Here is a 20,391-nt window from a genome sequence, read left to right as displayed (position 1 = left end):
TTCGGCGGCGCAGCAGCAGCAGGAGGCTTCAGGTTAAGAACAGTTTCAGGTTAAGTACAGTACTTAACCCGAGGTACCACTGTAAAGGAAGCTGCCTTATACTGAGTCAGAGCACTGGTCCATCTAGCCTTGCGAGGAACACTTGAAAGAGTTGGGTATGTTTAGCCTGGAAAAGAGGAGACTGAGAGGAGATATGACAGCCATTTACAAATATCTCAAGGGCTGTGTTGTAAACAAAATCTGCCCTTTTCCCTTATGGGGTATCCAAGAGCCCACATAGAGTCCTTACGTAGGTTCCCTATTGGTAGGAGAAAATAACAGAGGCCAACCAGAGAATATTGAGAAGCAAAGCAGCTAGTAAGCCTGATCTTTATTGATCTCTTGCAACAGGGTGCTCCCCTCACATGCAGAAAAGGAGGAGGAACCCAGAACAATGGCGTGCAAGGCCTTATATAGACAATTTAAATTCCCTGCCCTGGAGCTCAAGACCACCCCCAGAAACATCATACCTACATCACAGAAAAGGTGGTCTAAAACAGAAATGTGAGTGACTTGTTTATCTCGTCTGACAGGTTACCTGTTTAATGGTCACTTGACTGGATTGCCTGCTTACTTGATTGGGTACCCTGGGGAGCCTGGCCGGTTTTTTGTAATGATAAATACTTAGTAATGATAAATACTTAGTTCCTGAGTCAGGTCACAGGCTCACCCTATTCAAACACAGACATACCCTCAAGACAGGATTTGTGAAGGAAAAGACCATGGGGAAGCTTTTCCATTTTCCTTTGACCTTGCAGAGAAAACATTTGCTCAGTTTGGGAATCAAAATGGTTTCATTTCAGTTTGGGAATCAAAAATGGTTTCAGGTCGGTCTTCCTGTGCTAATCTATGTATGTGCTTGGTTGGTACACTTATGAACATTTAACATATATCTAATACCTCAAAATTCTTATCACAGCTCTCACATGGAAGTTGGAGCAAACTTGTTTTCTCCTGCTCTGGAAGGTAGGAACTCAAGCCAATGGCTTCGAGTTACAAGAGAGTAGACTTCGACTAAACATCAGGAAGAACTTTCAGACAGCAAGAGCTGTTCAGCAGTGGAACAGACTTCCTTGGAAGGTGGTGGACTCTCCTTCCTTGGAGGTTTCCAAGCAGAGGCTGGGTGGCCATCTGTCATGGATGCTTTAGCTGAGATTCCTGCATTGAAGTGGATTGGTCTAGATGACCCTTGGGGTACCTTCCAACTCTACAATTCTATGATTCTAGCTCAGTACTGTCCACACTGACTGGCAGTGGCTTCTCCACGGCTTCAGGCAGGGGACATTCCCAGATCTACCTGGAGATGGTGGGGATTGAAACTGGGACATCCTGCATGCAAAAGGGGGGGGGGGCTGGAAGGTTGTTTGTTGCACACCAGTGAAAAATCCACTTTAATTAACTAACTGGTCTGTATGTGATTGATCTGCAGAATAGCAACAATCTGAAACATCCTTCATTCAATGTATCTGAAGAAGTGTGCATGCACATGAAAGCTTATACCCAGAACAAACCAACTAAGTCTCTAAGGTGCTACTGGACAATGTTCTTATTTTATTTATCCTTCATTTTGACTCACTTAAGATCAGGGCATAACATCTACAGAGGCTGATAGGTGTTTTTTTTGCTCTCTCCTAGCTGGAAATGTAAAGTGGTCAAAAGAGCCTGTCTGGCACGCTCCATTTGTGTGTTTTTTTACTTTTCATTTCAAAGGAACCAGGAGATAAGAGGCACTGCACTCTTACTATCTCAGCAGCCTGTCAGGAGAAAGCAGGGAGATAAAAGGTATTCAATCATGTTCTCCTGACCTTAGTCTGCCACTAATTGGTGATGCTTTAGGCAACACCTGGTCTTAGCGGAACCCCAAAATTTAGATTATAATGTGTATAACTTTACTTGTGGTACTTCAGCCCTGCGATGTCTGGGGGCCACTCCTGCTTGCTCTCCTGCAAGGGAGTTTAGACTTCTGCCCTAAAGTCCGCTCCTGATGATGTCATTACTTCTTATGTGCCAGAATCCAGCTTGACTGGAAAGAAGTAGAGATTATCAAAATTCCAACACACCCCACCAGGTATGTAAACCAGTAAACCCTATCCCAAAACCCAGACAGCATTTCCTTGGGGTTCTGACAGTACCAACACCCAAGGGGAAAACCAATCCTTTAGTCGTTTAGTCATGTCCGACTCTTCGTGACCCCCTGGACCAGAGCACGCCAGGCACTCCTGTCTTCCACTGCCTCCCGTAGTTTGGTCAAACTCATGTTGGTAGCTTCAAGAACACTGTCCCACCATCTCGTCCTCTGTCGTCCACTTCTCCTTGTGCCCTCAATCTTTCCCAGCATCAGGGTCTTTTCCAGGGAGTCTTCTCTTCTCATGAGGTGGCCAAAGTATTGGAGCCTCAGCTTCACGATCTGTCCTTCCAGTGAGCACTCAGGGCTGATTTCCTTCAGAATGGAGAGGTTTGATCTTCTTGCAGTCCATGGGACTCTCAAGAGTCTCCTCCAGCACCATAATTCAAAAGCATCAATTCTTCGGCGATCAGCCTTCTTTATGGTCCAGCTCTCACTTCCATACATCACTACTGGGAAAACCATGGCTTTAACTATACGGACCTTTGTTGGCAAGGTGATGTCTCTGCTTTTTAAGAATCCCAAGTATGAAGAGCTAAAAGACCAGTCTCTGCTTCTGGGGTCTCACGCACTAAAAATGAATTATTATTTTTTGAGTAGCATAAGACTGGATAGCTTAGCTGGCTAGAGCATGGTGCTGATAAATGCAGGTTCGATCCTTGTATGGGACAGCTGCATATTCCTGCATTGCAGGGCTTGGGCTAGGTGATCCTCAGGGTCCCTTTCAATTCTACAATTTTAACACCTGCATGGTGTTCCCAATCCTTTTCTCTCCTGTTTACTGGCCACCTTTCTTTTTTTTCCTTTTCCTTTTCCCCGCCCCATGGATTGGACGTAGCCAATGAAGGAGGACTTATTCGCAAGAGTAAAAGGAAAAATGGCCGCCTGTCTTCAAGAGGATTACATGTATTGAGGAAGCGAATGTGATAAGAATTCTAAGGTCCCAAATATAAAATAAACATTCATAAATGTACAAGGCAAACACAAAAGTATATAAACCATGTGTCTGTCAGGAGAGCAATCCTGAAGCCATTTTGACCTCAAATATTCCTCTGCAGTGAGGAAGGAAATGGGAAATTATCCTTATTATCTCTTTACTCAAATCCTGTCTTGAGGGTGTATTTGTGTATGAATAGGGTGAGCCTGTGACCTGGATTCAGGAACTAAGCATTTAGCATCTCAAAAGGCATGGCGGGGCTGCCCAGGTGGAGCAATCAGTGACCGATTGTCTGCTATCTTGATAAACAGGATTTCTGTTGTAGACCGCCTCCTTGTGATTTATTTCTGTTGGGGACAGCCTCCTCCTGTGATGTATGTATGATGTTTGGGAGGGGGGGTTCTTGAGCTACAGGATGGGCAATTTCAAAAGTCTATATAAGGGCTTGCACACCATTGTTCAGGGAACCTACTCAAGGACTCTATACGGGCTCTTGGATACCCCATAAGGGAAAAGGAGCGTTTTTTTCTGTAACACTTAAGATTGTCTCCTTGCCACCGCAATGTCGCAGCAGCGCGCGCTCCCCCAGAGCAAGGAAACCTTCCTTCAGTCTTACAACAAGAGGCTGAAAGATGACATCAAGTCGGTCATGGAGAACTTCAGAGAGATAATCAAAACTGCAAAGATTGAGGAAGGAACCCAAGTTTCTCGGACAACCCAAGGCCAGCAGGACAACTATGAGATGCATGTCAGAGCTGCAAATATTGTTCGGGCTGGCGAGTCTCTTATGAAGCTTGTCTCTGACCTAAAACAGTTCCTGATCCTCAATGACTTCCCTTCCATCAACGAAGCCATCAACCAGCGGAACCAGCAGTTGCGCAGCCTTCAGGAAGAATGCGACAAGAAGCTTATTGCCCTGCGTGATGAGATCTCCATAGACCTCTATGTGCTGGAGGAAGAATATTACTCTTCCGGCTACAGTCTGTGTGACACCAACAACCTCCTGCTGTGTGAAGCATATTGGAGACCGGAGCCAACCACGTCCTCTCCAGAAGGCCTAGCCATGCCTCTGGTGGCTGCCATGCATGGAGCAGACCTGATGGAGGAGGCCTGAAAAGGGAGCCTGAAAGTCTCCCCAGCTTTGTGGCATTTTGACAGTTGAACGGTCTGGTGGTGCCAGTTCACCTGAATACTTGATTGCAACATGCTTGTGGCGTTGTTAAAAGTAGGATTTTGTGGGGGGTGTTAATTGTAAAAATGTATATTCCTCTAATTGTTAACAAATTGTTTGAATAAAGTCAATTTTTATATATACCAAAAAAACCCCAAACAATTTCCAACACAGCTGCAAACAGGAAGATCCCAGCTTTAAAAGGCTGGATCACGTTTAGCGTTTGGGGCTTCCTTCGCTCGATGATCACCTTGCCAACTGCTCCGATCACCCAGCCTGCTCCGCCCTGCAAAGCTGCCCAGGCGTGGCCCCCTTCACCTCCACCCTCCCGGCCCACATCCGGCCTTCACCCTTATTTCTTGTTCCGGATAGTCCTTGCTACCGATCGTTGGGGTTTTTTTAGTGCAGGGGGATTTTGGAGAGGTCGCTTGTGCCCACTCTGCGCTCTCAGCTTGGCTAGAAGAGCCATTCAAGGTAAGCTGGTTTCCCCCACCCCCTGCTGACACCCCAATGCAATATCTATGAGCTTTTTTGGGGGGGGGATGTCTTTCTTCCCCGAATTGTGCGCCACGGGACGCAGCTGAGCACATCGCGCGCCGTGTGGATTAGGAAGGTGGATTTGTACCGAGTCGGACTGTTGCTGCATCTGGTCTAGTATTGTCCACACTGACTGGCAGCAGCAGCAGCAGCAGCGTTCCCCGGGGTTTCAGGCGGGGATCTTCTCCCTGCCCTACCCGGAGATGCCGGCGATTTCTGCATGCCAAACAGGCGATCTAGCGCTCTGGGTGCTCGGTTTGGAGACGGGTAATTTGAAAAAGCGCGCCAGGGCGGAAGCAGGCAAGGGCATCGGATGAAGAGGATCTTGGATTTACCGAGCCTGCAAGTCGCGGTTTTGCGGCTGGATCCAGGCCCTGTTTACTCCCGCCTATCGATCCCGGCGGGATTTATCACTCCTCCGGAATAGGGCGCCATCGATCGGGTTGGGATATTTGTAAGACGCGTCAGAGCTCGTGATCGATTTCGCTCCTGGAGAAATTGCTGTCTAGAGTTTCACTGCAGCCTCCTGGGGATTTGGGGCTGTCTAGGATTGTGGCCGCCGCCTTTGGAAGATCTGTACAGGGTGGCGATATTTATTACGTTTTTTTTAGCGAGGCCTGTATGCCGTTTAATAAAAACAAACTGTAAGCGGGTTAGCATAGATGATATAAAATAGCCATTAAAAAGCATTAAAAAGCGACTTTTGAGAACAGTATATCATAATTATCGAATTATAGATCAAATAAACAGATTTTAGAAACAAATGTGCACAATGCAAGCACTGTAAGCTATAAAGGCATTGGGGTTATTATGAGCCGCACAAGACCGAGGGCTACTTTCCTTTAAGCTTGTCTGGAAGTTACTGTGCAGTAACTGCCTATTTCCATTGAAGGATAAACACTGTATTTGCTCAGATACACTCATTTCCTATGCTGCAGGGCTGACGATCGCTGGTACCCAAAATAGTTCCCAGGATTTAGCCTCCGTTAGTTCAGATGAAATCCCGTGGCTGCGCTGCACAGGGGTATTTCCCCCAGTACAGTAGCTGGGAAGCTAATTGATTCACCACCACCCAGGACGGAAATTCCATAAGGACTAGAAACCTCAGTCGTTGTTTTTAAAGTCACGTAGTTTAATCAGAGTATTTTTAATCAACAAACAATTGTTTACAAGCCAGCACATTGACGCTACAAGACAAGACCTGTGGGGGTGCCCCTGCAGAGGCAGAGATTATTTGGCTTGCTTGAGAAAATGCAGGGAGGAGGGGGAGGGGCTGGTTGTCTTCGAAGTTGTGATAATATTATTAGTAATATTAGCCCAGGTGATTGCAAATGATTAGTGGCCAGTTACTGGGACGCGGGTGGCGCTGTGGGTTAAACCACAGAGCCTAGGACTTGCCGATCAGAAGGTCGGCGGTTCAAATCCCCACAACGGGGTGAGCTCCCGTTGCTCAGTCCCTGCTCCTAGCAGTTCGAAAGCATGTCAAAATGCAAGTAGATAAATAGGTACCGCTCCGGCGGGAAGGTAAACGGCGTTTCCATGCGCTGCTCTGGTTCACCAGAAGCGGCTTAGTCATGCTGGCCACATGACCTGGAAGCTGTACGCCGGCTCCCTCGGCCAATAAAGCGAGATGAGCGCCGCAACCCCAGAGTCGGCCACAACTGGACCTAATGGTCCGGGGTCCCTTTACCTTTTTACTGGTTAGTCAATGGCTACTTTGAGTAGAACCAACACTGAACACCCCTTATAGTTTGTGTTAACCCACACTAACTGTTTTTGTGAGGCGGGGGCACCCATATGCTTCTGTATTATTCCTTGGCTCTGGGGCTCCGGTGGGAGATTCTCCTCACTTTGCAGTATCAAGATGGCTGGCATCCTGCGGAATGCGCCAGGCGGGCCTTGACAATATTTTGATGTTTTCTCCTTCCCGAGTAAAAATACCCATCTGCGTGAGCAGATTGGCAAAGGGGGTTTGGGGTTTCGCAGAGCATGTGTTCTGGAGCAGGCCTGTGTCCCAGAGGGGGCCGCAAGAGATGGCTTGCCTTAATTTTCTCTGTCACATGAAGTGCTTCTTCAGAAGCGCTGCGTATCTGCACGCAACGAACCAGCGGCTACTTGTGTCGTTCCTGAACTGTGGAGAGGGTTTTGTTGCGACAACCAAATTCCAGTGTTTCCTTTGGAATAACATCACAGCCAAATTCAGATAGGTAGCCGTGTTGGTCTGCCATAGTCAAAACAAAAAATTTTTTTCCTTCCAGTAGCACCTTCCAAGAACTAACTTAGTTGGTCTTTAAGGTGCTACTGGAAGGAAAATTTTTTTTTGTTTTGATCACAGCCAAAGTTGTCCATATCAGTTGCTCTGTTGTTGCATATTTAAATTAGCACGCTTGTGGAGAGGGGGACTGTATTTTGGGGTGGGGGCCAAAGAAACAGAATACAGTTGTACCTCGGGTTACATACACTTCAGGTTACATATGCTTCAGGTTACAGACTCTGCTAACCCGGAAATATTACCTCAGGTTAAGAACTTTGCTTCAGGATGAGAACAGAAATTGTGCTTTGGTGGCATGGCGGCAGCAGGAGGCCCCATTAGCTAAAGTGGTGCTTCAAGTTAAGAACAGTTTCAGGTTCAGAACCTCCGGAACGAATTAAGTACTTAACCCGAGGTACCACTGTAAAATACAGTGAAAAAATGCATTTTCATTGGAGCCTGGTCCAAATCTGTGTACATTGCTGTTTCAGTAGCATTTCTGCCAATGTTAATTTTAATGTCACTCACTTACTTTATGAGCTCTCTGTATTGAGTACTGCAGTCTCACATGATTAGGAAGCTGCCTTGTGTGGAGTCGGGACTGTTGGCCCATTGTGCTCACTATTGTCAACTCTGACTGACAGCAGCTTCCCAGGGTTGCAGGCAAGCATAATTCCCGGTCCTAGGAATTACTGCATGCAGAAGGTCCCAGGTTCAAAGCAGATGCTTTGCCACTGAGTTAGCAGCCCTTGAAACAGGAAGCTTTTTTATACTGAATCAGACTATTGGTTCACCTGGCACAGTGTTACTACACTGGCTGGCAGCAGCTGCCACAGGTTTCAGATCGGATATTCTCAGCCCTACCTGGAGGGAGACGCTGGGGATTGAATCTGGGGCCTTCTGCCTGCCTGTGCTCTGCCACTGAGTTACGCCTAGTTCCCGATTATAGCACAGCGCACCATGTATCTTTATACATCAGCAGCGTAGAATTTTTTTGGCTCCATGTGTCAGGACTTCAAAGCTCACAGCAGGCAGCAAGATGCTGATAGTGGGAAGAGATTTTTTTTTCCTTCCTTTCAAAGGAAAGCCTCTTCATTATCAGCTTTTTGCTGTCTGCCCTGTGTGGTTGAACTGAGCAGTTTCAGATGCGCAGGAGAGCGCTCTTGCACATCCAGAACCAGCAGGATCATTGTCCTGTCACATCAGCCAGTGGGGTTGGGAGACAATGCGCTGGATCCTTAGTGCTGGGTTTCAGCCTCAAACAAGAGCACAGGGGTTGCTTTAAAATCCTTTGCCCAAAGCTTGCTGTGAAGCAGGTTGTGCTAATCCTTTCAGCGAATGGCTAGGGGTCAGCAGGTAGGGGAGCAGAGGTTGTGAATGGGCACAGCTCATGAAATACAGTGGTACCTCGGGTTACATACGCTTCAGGTTACAAACTCCGCTAACCCAGAAATAGTGGGTTAAGAACTTTGCTTCTGGATGAGAACAGAAATCGTGCTCCAGCGGTGCGGCGGCAGCGGGAGGCCCCATTAGCTAAAGTGGTGCTTCAGGTTAAGAACAGTTTCAGGTTAAGAACAGACCTCTGGAATGAATTAAGTACTTAACCCGAGGTACCACTGTACTCAGATCCTGTTTTTCAATTATATTTGCATTGCTTCTTTCAATTTCTCATATTGCATCTGATCATTTGTTTATTGTGTCTCAGATTGTTTTCCATGGGATTCAAATGTTTATGCCACAAAGTGCAGTGTAGGAAAGGAAGTGATACAAACGCAATTAAAAACTATGTGGTGTCTAGTGCAGTAAATCAGAGGCTACAACAGGGAGAGGAAAACCATTAAGTGACTTGCTGAGGCCCTCAGCAATTTTAAAGTGGCGGGGAAGATTGGGAACCACTGATGGAGGGCTTTAAGTTCTGGGCCTCTCCAGTCAAACCTTGGTTTCCGAACGCCGAAAGTAACTGCTCTGGTTTTTGAACGATTTTTGGAAGCCGAACGTGCTGTGCAGCTTCTGTTTTGAGTTTCCCTATTGTATCAAGGCTTCTGCTTTTGGTTGTCGAACGTTTCGGAAGTCAAACGGTCTTCTGGAATGGATTACTGTTATGTACTGAAGTTCTCACCCTGGGCCAGCAGGGGGATACTGTAGATAGTTATGCAAATGAAGGATCGAAAGTGACGTTCAGTGATTGGATAGTTTTAGAAAGTTGCTACAGTAACGTTGTACTGGAGCTCTATATAAGCAGGCTGACTGAGCCCTTCAGTCAGTTCTGTTCTGGCCTCTGAATAAAGAAGAACTGTTTGAAGAATCGCTGTGTCGTCTGATATGTTCACCCACAACTTAACAATTACGTTTGACAACTGAGGTTTGACTGTACTACTGTTTGGCCCAGTATAGGGCAGAGGGGGGGAACCTGGGGGTGGGGGTAGGGGTCAGCTATGTCCGGAGTCTGGCCAACACCAGGCCAGAGCAGGTCATGTGATAACTGCCTGGCTTCTGCAAAAGCTTCTTGAGATCATCTGTTCTTGTGGGCCTGAGTAGGTTTTGGGGTGCTCCACATAGCAGCCCATCTTTGGACTCAAATGGACTCCACAAATGAGAGAGAGAGAGAGAGGGTGTGTGTGTGTGTGTGTGTGTGTGTGTGTGTGTAAAGGATAAAAACCAGGCACAACCATTTCCCCCCTGATTATTTTATTAACATGCTAAAAGTCAGTCCACAAAGCAGCTTCTGTCAGTGCCCCGTGGTGATGCCGTTTGCAGAGGGGCCTGTTGGAGGTTTTCCGCAACCAGAGTAGGGGTGGTGGAGCGGCTTGCCAGTGCACGAGAGTTATGTGGCGGCTATCTTTGTAGCAGGTTCTGGCCCAACAGCCGGCTGGCCCTGGAGCAGAGGGTGCGTGGATCTCGCGAAGGACAGTCCTTTCCCGTCGGTGGGATTGCGGGGCCCTTGTCATTGGGCTGTAGGTTTAGCTCAGGGCTTGGTAATAGGGAAATGAGACCCGCTGGAATTAAAAATTGGTGATGGTTTAAGGATTTGCCCCTTCCCTCTCCCCGTCTTGTGGGAGCCGATCTGTTTCAGTTTTCTGTAGCCCAGGCTGCGATATGCACCATAGATTTAAAGCACATCGCTTTCCTCAAATAATCCTGGGAACTGTAGTTTGCTGTCCCCACCCTGAGCTACAATTCCCAGCACCCTTAAACTACAGTTCCCAGGATTCTTTTGGGGGGGTGTTTAAATGTATGGTGAATATGCAGCCCCAGTTTTAATCCAGCTATCTGGACCAGTACATTTCCATTCTTAGTTCAGATCTTTTACTCCCTTCTCACTACTTCTGAGTCTTAGCAACTGGCTCTGAATTAGTAGCTGTTGTGGTAATGGTTTAAGGAATCCATGAAGGGTTGTTTTTTTGTCACGTCTGCAGGAATTGAGTATATTCTGGGGGGGAAAGATATAGTATGCAAGAGATCAGATGCCTATTAAGTCTATTAGAATTTTGGGGAACGCTCAAGTAGCACAAAGCTCGATGGAATTTGCTCTCTTGGTAGATTCTTTCACCAGCTTGCAGCTGACCTCTGGCAGATCATATCTTAATTGCGTTATGTTAAAATTATCTGGGTTGTTGTGAGGATAATAAGGAGAAGGGGAGAGCCACCTTGAGCTCTCTGGAGGAACAGGTGGGATAAATATGCAATAATATTTTAAAAATGAGAGATTTAAAACCTGACAAGTTTGGCTATCTCAGTATTGATGATTTTGAAATCTGAACATTTGCTCTTAAGGATTTCACATGAGATTGTGTTTTGCACACTGGGGCGGGGGGGGGGGAGACTTGTGGATTGTGTCTCAATGGTGGCGTTCATGCCATTAATGTTTGGATCTAATACTATGGTGTTCAGTTTCGGAGCACAAAACCTATAAATATCTTATCTTTTCCCCCTATGAATGTTCTCAGACTGGCTTTTTAATTTGCCATTTCTAATAGGAATTGCTTTCCTGATCCCAAATATATGTGGAACGCCCTCTCATCAGATGCCAAACATACATGACTTGTAGAAGACACCTGAAGGCAGCCCTGTATATGGAAGTTTTTAATGTTTTATGCTGTTTTTATATTTTGCTGGAAGCCACCCAGAGTCAGATGGGTAGCATATAAATAAAAAACTATTATTATAATTATATATCTATATATCTCTATATATTGGAGGGGGTGGGGGAAGAGCAGCTATAAGGCTTTTCATTTTGTTTACTAGCAAACAAACCCTGAATTGGGCAGTGGGCAAGTCTGGCCTGACCCGCCAAACCACAGTGGGGGTAGCAGCAGGCTTAATTTTTCAAAGTGCAGACATTTTTTAAAAACACATTAAAATATTACAAGTCTAGCAATGGCTATCTTCTCTACCCCTGTCCCAAGGCTGGCCTGCCCCCTTCCCTTCCCTGCTTCTCCCCACCCTGCCCACTGCAATCTAGCGCTTTCTCAATGGCTTTCAGTGAAGGGACGTTGGCTACGCGGCTATCATCATGGCTATTGGAAAGTGGGAGCGCCCTCCCGTGGGTGAGTGGCACGTGAGCTTGAGGGTAGCCCCCTGTTTTGTTTGTTACCCCCCCTCCCCAAACTCCGGAGAGGGTCCAAGCCCCACCCTTGCTTTGAATATATTACAGTACGTGCAAAAAATAAATACCACTAGCCCCACCTAATATGGGTAGGATAAGGGGACGTTAGGGTAAGGCAGGCTGTGTGTCGTGGCGGAGGGGTGGGGGTGGCATGGGAGACGGGAGAGGTGGGTTTGGTGCCGCTGCAGCTGCTGCCGTTCAGGGACTGGGGTCCTTTTTCCGTTTCTGGAAGCGCCGGAACTTCCCCTGGATGGCGAGGGCGGCCTTCTCCGTCTCGGGCGCATTCAGGTCAATGTCTACTTCCTCTTCTTCTGCTTCTACCACCTTCTTGGCACTCCCCGCTTTGTCTGTGTGGAGAATCAACAGGTGCATGCATTGAACACAGAGTAGGGAATGGCACCGTAGCGGACATTTGCACAAAAGTGATCGAGAGGGTGGAGCGACTCTGCTGCAAGGGAAGGTTGCAGTGTTTCGGACTTCTTAGCTCAGAGAAAAGGCAAATAAGCGGCAACATGATAGAAGTCTATAAAGTTATGCCAGGCAAGGAGAAAGTGGATATAGAGTTTTTCTCCCTCATAATTCTAGAATTTGTGGACACCCAAGAAAACGGATGGTTCAGGCAGATAAAAGAATAAACCAGGTTAGGGGAGCCGATGGGTCTCAAAGCCTCAATGAGTTAGGGGCTTCCCTTGCATGTGAAGACAGGCTCTGGAGGGTTGAGTGGACAAGACCAATACAGTGGTACCTCGGGTTACAAACACTTCAGGTTAAGAACAGATTCAGGTTACAGACTCCACTAACCCGGAAGTAGTTCCTTGGATTAAGAACTTTGCTTCAGGATGAGAACAGAAATTGTGTGGCGGCAGCGGGAGGCCCCATTAGCTAAAGTGGTACCTCAGGTTAAGAATGGTTTAAGGTTAAGGACGGACCTCCAGAACGAATTAAGTTCTTAACCAGAGGTACCACTGTAGTGGGCCCAATGGTCAGGAAGGCAGTTTCTGCACGTGCTGTAGAGGGAAGTGAAGGGCAGGTGGGACTCTTCACCTGGGAAGGTAGCTCATCTTGGAAGAGGAAAACTCTCATCCTAAACCTTCACTGCCTTGCGGCTGTACTAATCCGTGAGGAAGGCTTTGGGAGTAAACCCCGAGGAAAAATCCATACCCGCTGTCTTGCGGGACATCTTTGGGAAAAGAAAAGGAGTAAACCGTACACAAAAACAGAGTGGAGCCCTAAGATGGTTGGCTGGCACCTTGTACTGTACACCTCCTTCTGGCAACTCCTGCCAGATGTCTTGCTCTGCTTTCGTTTGGACCACATCAGCGATGCTAAGAAGGGGGTCTTGTCAACTGGGCAGCCCAGGACCTCCACACACACTGCCCAGACTTGCGCCCCAGAGAGGCCATTTTGGTGCTTCTAATGCAGCAAAAACCATGCAGAAGGCAGCAGTTATACGTTACGGCCACAGCTGGCACTGTGGTTATCAAGCAGTTTTGTTGTAAGCCAAAAATCTCAGGAAATAAGCTATTTTTGGCTTACAACAGTTTGACTTGGCCCCCAGAGGTGTGCTCCATTGTCTTTCAAGACAAATGTATGCCAACAACCTTCTCGCTGGACTACAACTCCCATCAACGCTGAACATTGGTCACGCTGGCTGAGGCTGATGGGGAATTGGAGTCCAACAACGTCTGGAGGTCACCACATTGGCGACCCCTGACATGACTGAAATGACCCTATAACTCAGCAACTGTTGTTTGAAGGAGACAGAGGACCACGGCTTCTGTGTCCACCAGCAGCAGACACCACTACAAAGAGGAGTACAGATCCCTCTCAGCCGATCAGCCATTGGTTAGGTCAGCGTGTCAGACTGCAGCTCCCATTAACCCAACAAGTATGGCCCATTGGCTAGGGATGGAGGGAGCTGCAGTCCTACAGAATCTGAAGGACCACAGGTTATCCTGCCCCTGTTTCACAGGCCCGAATAATATAACAGCCATTTACTAGCTACTAGGTAGTTGTGGTTCTTAAGAGCCAATAAACTCGGGATGCTGCCAGCCTTCACCCACATAAGCTGTCATGTTCAGTCTTCACTCTGCCCCCATTTTTGATGATCCGTCCCAACCACCCAAATCCTGCCCTGAATCTGCTCCTCCTCCCACTCCACAGGGTCAGTATATTTAAATCAAATCGACAGAGAGTGCTGGATTACCCAATAAACAGGCTCAGCACATGCTTAGGGTGTCAGCCAAGAGCAGCAGCGAAAGAAAAAATTATTGAAGAATTTGACATTTGATATTTAAAAAAGCATCAAAGTCGTCATCCAGAAGTAGCTGCTTTAATTTCAGCATGCATTGTGTCATTTTGAAAAACAAATTTTTATTGTATGGTTTAGCATTGCTTTCATTTTGAATTACATATTAGGGGAACCATATCTTTTCAGTGCTTAGGGCCTTAATCTGGCCCTGAATAGGCAGCTGCTGGTAGGCAGAACCTTGGATGAGGGTATTGAATGTGATGCCCTCAGATATTGGTGGACTACAATTCCCATCATCCCTTACCACTGGCCACGCTGGCTGGGGTAATGGGAATTAGCGTCCAGGAGGGCACCACATTGGTGTCCCCTGATTTAGGAGAACATGTACATGTGCCAATTGTCAGTTCTAAAAATAAAATAACAATTTTATTATTTATACCCCACCTATCTGGGTTTCCCCAGCCACTCTGGGTGGCTTCCATAACATAAAAAATAAAATAAAAAAGCTCTTAAAAAAAAAGCAGCCAAATGGGAAGCCAAAAAAGGATCAGGACTCTTCAGGACATTTGAAGTAGCCATTTATGCCTGCCCTCCACCAGGGGTCCGGCCTGCCTGCAGTGCCAGAGCACAGTCTACTCTTTGAGTAGGCCCTGTGAGGGCGCTGACCTTCACGGCCTAGCCCTGCCCTAGAGGTGGGCAGGGCAGCATGGATATTGGGTTGCCTAGCAACCACAGGCAGAGAGCTGCAAGGGCAGAAAGCATCGCAGCCTCCAGGTTGCCTAGCAACCATTAGCTGACGGGGCCTAAGTTCCACTGCCTCTATTCCTCCCACCCTTTCTTCCTTTGGCGTTCTGTGAATGACAGCCCGCCTTACTCAGGCCACAATCACTGTCTAGAACGGGGACAAAGTGTGTGGAGGGTGGGCGTGGAAGTTGGAAGGGAGGTGTGTGCTCACACATTAACTTCCTCACGTTTTTATCTATCCCATTAACTCCAAATGGCACGGCCAGTTGTTCGGGAGGATAGGAGTCTTAAGTCCAGCAACATCTAGAGGGTCACAGGTTCTTCTCCCTTCTAGTTGAACATAATTCCACCCCCCGCTATCAGTTGATAGAACCTTTTTTAAAAAAAATTAATCTTATATTCACAAATATAACTAAGCAGGGGGGGGGGTAAGGGCAAAGGAATGAAAGGGAGCTAATGTATGAATAACAAAAAACCTACCATCATTTCACATTAAGGATTTTTGTATTCTTATTAATTATAATTATAATAGATATTCACACTTTGGGCTGCCGCCAACTCTAAAGTAGAAAAAGGTCCCTGGTTCAGTCCTCAGAATCTGCAGGTAGGACTGAGAGAACCATCTCTGAAACCCAGTCAGTTGCTGCCAGTCACCATGGACAATACAAAGCCAGATGGGCTGATGTTTTTACTTCGTATAAAGCGTCTCCCTATGTTCCTGAGGTAATCCATGTTTGATTCCGATTCTTAAAAAGAGTGTGTGTGCATGTAGGAAAAACATTGTTTTGATTATGTTACCTGACCCAAAGTAAAGGCATGCGGTCAAGTTTAATAATGAAAAAATCAGATGTAAGTTCTTAAGTTCTTATGGGCTGCTTAGTCATTAACTCTCTTGCCCTTAATTAAGTTTGAGAACATATTACAGGCTTAGCATGCACCTGGGTTGTTCTTTTTCTCAATTTGGATCAAAGCCAGTCTGGGCGGAAACACACCAGTACGCAATATTTCATTTTTAAAAAATGACAGGATCAATATGGATTTTGGCTCATGTTTTCTGTGCACTACTTCCAAACCAGCGATGGGAGAGCACTGAATTCAGAGTAAATGGAAGTGTGATGGAAAGGAAGACAACCCACTCCACCTGGAAAAGGTGATGTCATTGAACACACTCTTGGGCTGGGGCATTGTTTAGGTGGTTTTGTGTTACTGATTTTAATTTGTTGCATCTTTATTTTTAGATCTTACTATGCTATACATATGATTTCTGTCAAAATTGTTCAGTTTGGTTGTCTGCTTCCTGATGTGTTTTATTTATTGTTCATGACTACTTTTGTTATGTTTGTAAATATGTAAACTTTTTTTACATGTTGTAAGCCGCCTAGATTTCCCAGTAGTGATGTATGGAAGTGAGAGCTGGACCATAAAGAAGGCTGATCGCTGAAGAATTGATGCTTTTGAATTATGGTGCTGGAGGAGAATCTTGAGAGTCCCATGGACTGCAAGAAGATCAAACCTCTCCATTCTGAAGGAAATCAGTCCTGAGTGCTCACTGGAAGGACAGATCGTGAAGCTGAGGCTCCAATACTTTGGCCACCTCATGAGAAGAGAAGACTCCCTGGAAAAGACCCTGATGTTGGGAAAGATTGAGGGCACAAGGAGAAAGGGACGACAGAGGACGAGATGGTTGGATAGTGTTCTCGAAGCTACAAACATGAGTCTGACCAAACTGCGGGAGGCAGTGGAAGACAGGAGTGCCTGGCGTGCTCTGGTCCAGGGGGTCACGAAGAGTCGGACACGACTAAATGACTAAACAACAACAAAGCCGCCTAGATCATGGTTCTAGCTATGGAAAGGTAGCATATAAATAAGATGATGATGATGATATACACAGGCCTCTAATGCAAATGAATTGCAGAAGGAAGCTGGATCTCAGTGGAAAGTTGGAGGGGAGATTTTTTGGGGGTGCAGATTTTGCCAGCATTCCACAGATCCTTACTGCTATTCTTGCTGCCAAGTCGTAATTCCCCATCATGCAGGGAAGAAGACGACCGACGAGTTTCACACATACTCCTCCGACTCCTGCTCCCCACTCGAAATAAAATACAAAAGAGGGGTGCTTTCTCCCCCTCCTTGTTCTGATGTAACCCCCACCTCTCAAATTTTTGCAGAACATTCAGAATTTCAAACGTTGGCGCAACAATGTCCCAAACTTCCTGCTTCTCAGTACTGAGCCGCCTCTGGCCCTTAAAGGAAATCTCCATGGTTATGATGACATTTGCTCTACACTTTGCCAGCCCTGACTGCCGGCCTGGAGCAAGAGATGGAGACCAGGGCTCAAATGCCGCACTCAGCCATGAAGCACCTTGCAGGATTGTTGTGCGGATGAGAGGGGAAGAGGGAGAACCACATGCAGAACCTTGAGTGCCCTGGAGAAAAGGTAGGAGCTAACAGAACTAACTCTCAAGCAATAAGCCAGTAGAGAAGGAGAGGAAGAGTTAATGGCAGCTCCTTCTTGGTCCTTTATACCAAGACAGACGATTGCTGCATCTAGCTCAGCACTGACTGGCAGCAGCTCTCCAAAGTTTCTGAAAGGAGCCTTCTCCCGGGTCTACCTGATGATATGGGTGGTGTTTTGGGTTAAACCACACAGCCTAGGACTTGCCGATCAGAAGGTTGGCGGTTCAAATCCCCTCAACAGGGTGAGCTTCTGTTGCTCAGTCCCTGCTCCTGCCAACCTAGCACTTCGAAAGCACATCAATGTGCAAGTAGATAAATAGGTACCACTCCAGCGGGAAGGTAAACAGCGTTTCCGTGCGCTGCTCTGGTTCGCCAGAAGCGGCTTAGTCATGCTGGCCACATGACCCGGAAGCTGTACGCCGGCTCCCTCGGCCAATAACGCGAGATGAGCATGCAACCCCAGAGTCGACCACGACTGGACCTAATGGTTAGGGGTCCCTCTACCTTTACTAAAGCAGATGATCAGTTGCGGAAATGCGACCATTCTCCAACAGGAGAAGCTGCCTTATACTGAGTCTATGTAGCTCAGTATTGTCTACTCTGACTGGCAACAGCTCTCTAGGGTTTCAAACACGGGGCAATGATAAACTCTACACAGTGATGCCTGGGATTGATCCTGCGACCTTCTGCAAAGCAGATGTTCTGCCCCCAAGCGATCAAGGCCCTTCTCCTTTGCAGTTGAGTGTCTGGCAAGAGCATCCTAGAGGAATAAGCTGTCATGCTCAGCAAAGGGGATCTGCTAGCAGCTGCAGAGTGTCATTCTCCTCTGAGCCTTCCCTTCCTCTCCAGCACTCCGGGATGCCATTGCCTGCCCTTTTTTGTCCGCTCTCTCGTTACAGCAATTTGCCCAAGTGGCATTGAGTGCCCTCGGTCAGACCTTGTCGAGTCGCATTTCCATGGTTAGAGCAGCAGCAGCTCCCTTTAATGAAGGCTTAATGGAGACTCATCAGAAGAGAGGAAGCTGCCTTCTACGGAGTCTGTCTTATGGGTTGTCTCCTGTTATACACAGAGTAGACCCATTCAAAATAATGAGGCTAAGGCCACATTCGTACCATACATTTAAAGCATTATCGTGCCACTTCAAGCAGCCATGGCTTCTCCCCAAAATGCTTGGAGCTGTGGTTTGTTAGGGATGCAAACAGGTGTTAGGAAACCCCAACTCTCCTCACAGAACTACTATTCCCAAAATTATCTGGGAGTGGGTGTTAAACCACTCTGGGAATTGTAGCCCTGTGAGCAGAATGGGGTGTGTGTGTCTCCTAACAGCTCTCTGCACCGTTAACTAATTCTACAGCTGTTTAAATGTGTGGGGAGGGTTTTGTTTTTTGTTGTTTTAACTATTTACTTGTGTTTTCACCTTGTATTTTTATCCTGTGAACAGCCTTGAGATCTTGTGATGAAGGGCACTATATAAATCTCAACAACAACAACAACATTTGTGGGAAGCCATGACTGCTTTAAATGTACAAACAAACAAACAAACAAACAAACCCGTGTTGCAAAATATGACTCGGCAAAATCGAAAGCAACACGATGGCCAGAAACAATTACAGTATAGAAAACTTTATGGAATAATGAAAAACATCAAAACTATCAGACTGAAGTCACGGTGCCAGACTTTACACGGCGGAGACTACATAATCGCATGAGCACTGTTCCAGAGTACTTTTCATTTTCATGTACCGGTATATTATATCAATTCGAAAAAAGATTGGTTAATGAAGAAATTACACATCTTTCTACTTACGAGTGTTTGTTGAACTAATTTGCTGATGAAGAACTGAACGAAATTGTAGTTGCTATCTGGAAACACTGTTCATCAGAGTTCAGAGCTGGACATCAGAATTGGACATTTGCCGATTATACAAACCTTTACAAACTTGATCGCCGCCGGGTAAAGTCTGGCACCGTGACTTATTCAAGGACTTTCAGAGATTTCAGTTTGATAGTTTTGATGTTTTGCACTATTCCATAAAGTTTTCTATACTGTAATTGTTTCTGGCCATCATGTTGCTTTCGATTTTGCTGCTTTAAATGTATGGCATGAATGTGGCCTAAGTGAGTCATGTCCATTATTTTCAGTGGCTCTGCTCAAAATAGGACTAATGTTTGATACCCAATGAGCTGCGGGACAACTAGACCCAAATATCTCAGAAGCCCACCCTATACTAAACTACAGTGCGACTCCCTCCCCCCGTACCATAGAACACAATTCCTGTCCAGATACCATAAGTGCCCCACTATCTGTGCTCTCCGGAAACAACAGAAGACATTTTTTGTTCCTATAAACTTTCCCAGCTGGAGGTCTAGGTCTCTTCCATGGGTTTCTACTTGCTATTGTTTTTCAGATTTATCGGCTGTTATTTTCTGCATCATTAAAAAAAACAAAACTATTTTCCCGCTGTTTTTAATTGCATGTTTTGCATTGCCTTGAAACGTGTGTGGAAGGTGACATAAATAAATAGCCTTGGTTTTTCCCAGGATGGGGGCTGCGTGGGGATGATGCCCCTGAGACTGGCAGAGAAGTTGGCAGCCTGGAACAAAGAGGAGGAGACGATGAAGTGTGTGTGTGTGTGTGCGCCAGCTGCTTTCGCTCACCTTTTTCTTCCTGGCCTGGAATCTCACTGGGGGACGGTGACTCATTGGAGCTGAGCTGCAGAGAGACAGACAGACAGAGAGAGAGAGAGAGAAAAGGGCACTCCATTAGAACGTACTGTATTTTCGGGCACATGGCCTCATTTGCCTCCAAGCTCCCTTGTCATTCAGACATCCCTGTGTGCGTGTTTGCCTGTCAACGTCACGCAAGGAGAAGCTTCCGGAATAGCTACCAGGGAAAGAGAGGAACTTTATATAGGGATAGCTACCAGGGAAAGAGAGGAACTTTATATAGGGATGTGCTGACCTCTCTCTGTACATCTTTTGTTCCTCTTTGAAATGATTTAACCCTGAAACACTTTTCTGTTGTGCGCCAAGTTCGTCCCAATGAAAAATCCCAAACCTTTCTTCCTTGTATGGGATTTGCTTCAGCCCCTTGATCATTTTGCTGTGGCCTGTTCTGCAAATGCATGTAATATGAAAGTCCAGCAGGTGACCTACACCAGGCAAAGTCTCTTTGGGTGGTTTCGAAAGATGAGAATGTGAGAAGAGCTTGCTGGATCCGGCCCGTGACCCCCGGGGTCCAGCATCCTGTACTCACAGTGGCCAACCAGAAGC

General features: G+C 46.6%; 3 protein-coding genes and 1 long non-coding RNA gene across 4 annotated transcripts in view; 2 read left to right on the top strand and 2 right to left on the bottom strand.

Annotated features, from left to right (window-relative positions):
- The window catches only part of ZBTB3 (zinc finger and BTB domain containing 3), a 223,094-nt gene that overhangs the window by 156,578 nt on the left and 46,125 nt on the right, over positions 1 to 20,391 (bottom strand). The gene's annotated exons all lie outside the window — the stretch shown is intronic.
- LOC128404397 (mediator of RNA polymerase II transcription subunit 22-like) lies at positions 3,584 to 4,343 on the top strand. Its single transcript, XM_053369952.1, has one exon. The coding sequence runs from the start codon at positions 3,664 to 3,666 to the stop codon at positions 4,213 to 4,215; it is 552 nt and encodes a 183-aa protein (XP_053225927.1). The 5' UTR covers positions 3,584 to 3,663; the 3' UTR covers positions 4,216 to 4,343.
- Positions 4,623 to 16,894, top strand: LOC128404406 (uncharacterized). Its single transcript, XR_008328098.1, has 3 exons — positions 4,623 to 4,746; positions 15,688 to 15,811; positions 16,036 to 16,894. It is a non-coding gene; the product is annotated as an uncharacterized LOC128404406 (long non-coding RNA).
- Positions 10,708 to 20,391, bottom strand: part of PCP4L1 (Purkinje cell protein 4 like 1) — a 37,095-nt gene continuing 27,411 nt past the window's right edge. The window contains exons 2-3 of the mRNA XM_053369961.1: positions 19,777 to 19,831; positions 10,708 to 12,013 (exon numbers count right to left, since the gene is read on the bottom strand). Coding sequence (XP_053225936.1) covers positions 11,865 to 12,013; positions 19,777 to 19,831 — 204 coding nt within the window. The 3' untranslated portion in view covers positions 10,708 to 11,864. The remainder of the gene's footprint in view (positions 12,014 to 19,776; positions 19,832 to 20,391) is intronic.

The sequence above is a fragment of the Podarcis raffonei genome, chromosome 16, assembly GCF_027172205.1.
Source record: "Podarcis raffonei isolate rPodRaf1 chromosome 16, rPodRaf1.pri, whole genome shotgun sequence".
NCBI classification, from domain to species: domain Eukaryota; kingdom Metazoa; phylum Chordata; class Lepidosauria; order Squamata; family Lacertidae; genus Podarcis; species Podarcis raffonei.
This window is presented reverse-complemented; position numbering and strand designations above follow the sequence as displayed.